The sequence below is a fragment of the Amphimedon queenslandica genome, unplaced genomic scaffold, assembly GCF_000090795.2.
Source record: "Amphimedon queenslandica unplaced genomic scaffold, v1.1 AMPQUscaffold_13060, whole genome shotgun sequence".
In the NCBI taxonomy this organism is placed as follows: Eukaryota; Metazoa; Porifera; class Demospongiae; order Haplosclerida; family Niphatidae; genus Amphimedon; species Amphimedon queenslandica.
This window is the reverse complement of record NW_003546704.1, coordinates 75,505-79,321: the sequence shown is the minus strand read 5'-3', so window position 1 is coordinate 79,321 and position 3,817 is coordinate 75,505. Positions and strand designations below refer to the sequence as shown.

The following is a 3,817-nucleotide window of genomic DNA, read 5'->3' as shown; positions in this document are numbered from 1 at the left end:
AAAGGTTGAAGATAGAACAAGACCAGTTATATCAGGAGTAGAAGAATATCAGGGAGAATACAAAGGTGTTACAATAAAAGTTTGTGTTACAGTCGGGTTTAGAGATACTGGGAAAAAAGGAGATTATAGTATTTTGTTGGATATCAATAAGCATATTCAGTTCAATCTAATCCTCATTTGCTCAAAGTTAGGAGGTAGAGCTCACCGAAGAATGTTCTTAGAACTGGCCTCCGTCTTAAATAAAGAAATGTGGAAGAGGGCAGTTGTAGCTTTGACATTTGCAAACCAATTCGAGACACTAGAGAGCGTAGTTGATAAAAATGAAATAATAAGACAAAGGGATGAACATAAAGAGTGTGTTGTTGAATTTCTTTCTAAAAGCATTAACAAGGAAGTATTGCAGGGGATACCATTCTGTTTAGCTGGGATAGAAGAAGAAAAAGAATTGCCTATGACTGAAGACTGGCTGAAAACACTGTGGATCACGTGTATTGATCGTTGCAGTCATGACTCGCATCCTGTATTATCATTTTATACAAAAAACTACAAGTATTGTCTTACAGCAGCTATTGGTATAGGAGGTTTGGCTGGTGTTGTTACTGGTAGTCTAGCTATCCCTTTTGCTGGTGGTTTAATAGGTACTGGTGCTGGTGGAGTTCTTGGTGCTGCTGCTGGGTTCGGTGCGAAAAAGTTTTTAGAAAAAAGCTAGTTTTATTTGTGACTTATAACAGGAAGGACGTAATAATTTCCTAACAAATGATATTATTCAGTTAGTCTTGATTGTACATATGTACATTTTCCATTGTTATTAAAATAATACATGTACACATACTTATTTTAATTTCCTCTCTTACAGTCAGTTGATTGATTAACTTGTTAGTGGTAGTGTATTTATTGATTAATAATTTAAGGATGTTTTTGCAGCAATCACTCTCTTTTCCAGTAACTGTTTGATCAGGTGTATTGAAATTATAGTAACACTATAATAATTGTAAGGAGGAGTGGAGATGATGGAGCTCCCCATTTCTCCTACTCCCACATTATGGCCACATCTCTACTCCACAGTTATTATAGTGATACTAACTTTTGTACACCTGTCAGTGGTTAGTTCCCGACTATTGGAGTCACAGGGCATACTACTGGTGATAATGGCTACTCCTTCTGGAAACAATACTGTTCAGTCTGAAGAGGGTGAATCTTTTGAGCATCTTGATGTGCACAAAGAGTATCTCACACCGGAAATGGAAGAAAAGATTAAAGCATTGGGTGATAGTGGAAGGCCTGTTAATATATTAGTGGTTGGCCCAGTTGGTGCTGGTAAGTCAACGCTTGTCAATGCTATGTTTGGGAAGGATGTAGCTGAAGTTGGACTCAGTGCAAGAGCCATTACAACAGAAGTTCATTCTTATGAGGGAGAGTACAATGGTGTGAAGATAAAAGTGTATGATACAGTTGGGTTTAGAGATGCCAGAGTCAAAAGTAATACAAATATTTTGTTGGATATTGCTAAGCATGGTCAGTTTGATCTAATCCTCATTTGCTTAAAGTTAGGAGGTAGAGCTGATCGGGAGATGTTCTTAGAACTGGCCTCCGTCTTAAATAAAGAAATGTGGAAGAGGACTGTTGTGGTATTGACATTTGCAAACCAATTCGAGAAATTGGAGAGTGTACGAAAATCTAAAGACATGGAAAGTGGAATAAAAGTGCAAATAAATGAGCACAAAAGATGTGTTGCTGAATTTCTTTCGAAAAGTGTTAATAAGGAAGTACTGGAGGGTATACCATTCTGTTTAGCTGGGTTACAAGATGAAAAGAAGCTACCTACTGTAGATGACTGGTTGGGTATGCTGTGGGACACATCTATTTCTCGTTCAAGTGATGAGGCACGTCCATTCTTGTCGTTTTATCATCGAACATATCGAGCTCTTATTAAATTAGCTGGTTCTACCCATGGTAAAGGTATTATAATTGGTGCTAGTATTGGAGCATTAGCTGGTTCTATAGTACCCGTTGCAGGTTCTATAATAGGAGCTGGAATTGGAGCTGGAATTGGAGCTGGAGTAGGAGCTGGTATAGGATGGCTCTATCGAAAATAATCAAAACTGATTTTATTGGTTTAAAATTAAGCGTAATTATTTTATTAGTTTTAACAATGATAATGGTGTTATTGTTAGCCCTGATTATATATTACTATTATTAGTAGTAGTAATATAATTATTAATAAAACCAACATAAATAGTATCATTAATATAATAACTAATAATAATATATATCCACACTTCCAATAAAACACCATTGGTGCATTGGCCTCGCAAAAGCAAAAACACAAAATTATTTTTTGTTTACTTGTTACCTTTTAATTAAGATAATCAGAAAGAATGAAATCATGTAAGTGGTTGTGGCTAAACACACCTACACAAAATCAGATTAATTAAAGTACATGTACATGCAGTGTCCTTATGCTGTGTAGAAAGTTTAAACTGATTCCAACTAAAAGTTTTCAAAGTGCAGCCATTTAGCAAATTTTTGGAAAAAAGCATGAGAGGTTTTATTCCAAAAAGTAACTCCAAAATTACTTCTAATTTGCATTACTTTTCTTAATACATATTGATGTACTTATGCTCATTCTTATTAGGGACAGGACTGGTATGCTTGTGTTGGAAATATTAAAGAAGTTAAAATGGTACTGATCCTGATGATAAGTTCTCCAGTGCATTACGTAACTTAGCCACTTTTCCACCAGAACCATCTCAGGTACATTGTATTTAACCACCCGCTAACGTAGTATAACTATGTAACAGACGCTCCTAGCTATCTGTTCACCAAACTTATTTCTTAATCAACACGAAACTCAACTGAGCTCAAAAACCAACTAACAAAACTAACTCACAACTAACACACAACTCACTTATATAGATCTTATAAATGTCCAGAAGGTTCTATAACATACAAGAATACTTTACATGATTGTTCTAGAATATACACATAATATATAATTACAATAGTACACAGAGAGTTCCGGATCCATTTAGAAACAACTTCTTACATTTCCTCCCTTCCCCTCTGGCACGAAGTGCTCTTCCTCTCCAATCTAGAAAGTGCATCTGCATTTGCATTTGCTACCCCTTTCCGATGTTGTATAGTGAAATTATATGGTTGCAGAATCAAACTCCATCTAGTCAATCTTGCATTCTTCTCTTTAAACTTGTGTAGCCATTGAAGAGCTCTATGATCGGTTTGAATAATAAAAGATCTCCCTATGAGATATGCACTGAAGTGCTTGATGGCTAGAATAATAGCTAAGCACTCTTTTTCGACTGTCGAGTATGCTTGTTCTCTCGGGAGTAGCTTTTTACTAAAATAAGCAACTGGTCCCTCATCTAAATTCTCCTCTCCTTGACTAAGAATTGCACCAACTCCTACTCCTGATGCATCAGTTTGCAATATAAATGTTTGATTGAAGTTCGGATTTTTCATTAATGGTGCTGTAGTTAATGCTGTTTTTAGCTTCTGAAATGCCAATTCTGCCTTCTCACTCCATATGACCCGTTCAGGCAGCTTTTTCCTTGTCAATTCAGTCAAGGGTTCTGCTATCGAAGCATAATCCTGCACAAACCTACGGTAGTATCCAGTGATTCCAAGAAACGTCCTTACATCCTTCTTTGTCTGTGGTCTTGCCATATTTATAATAGCTTCAATTTTTCTTTGTTCTGGTCTGACCCCTCCTTTGCCAATCTGATATCCAAGATACGTACACTCCCTTGCTCCAAATGTACACTTCTTTAGCTTGATTGTCAATCCCGCATCATCCAGTCTC

At 36.4% G+C, this 3,817-nt stretch overlaps 1 protein-coding gene across 1 annotated transcript; it reads left to right on the top strand.

The window, feature by feature from the left end:
- The first annotated feature begins 1,148 nt into the window (after window positions 1-1,148).
- LOC105314208 (uncharacterized) lies at window positions 1,149-2,096 on the top strand. Its single transcript, XM_011408243.1, has one exon. It carries the CDS (start codon window positions 1,149-1,151, stop codon window positions 2,094-2,096), a length of 948 nt encoding a protein of 315 aa, XP_011406545.1.
- Window positions 2,097-3,817: the final 1,721 nt, after the last annotated feature.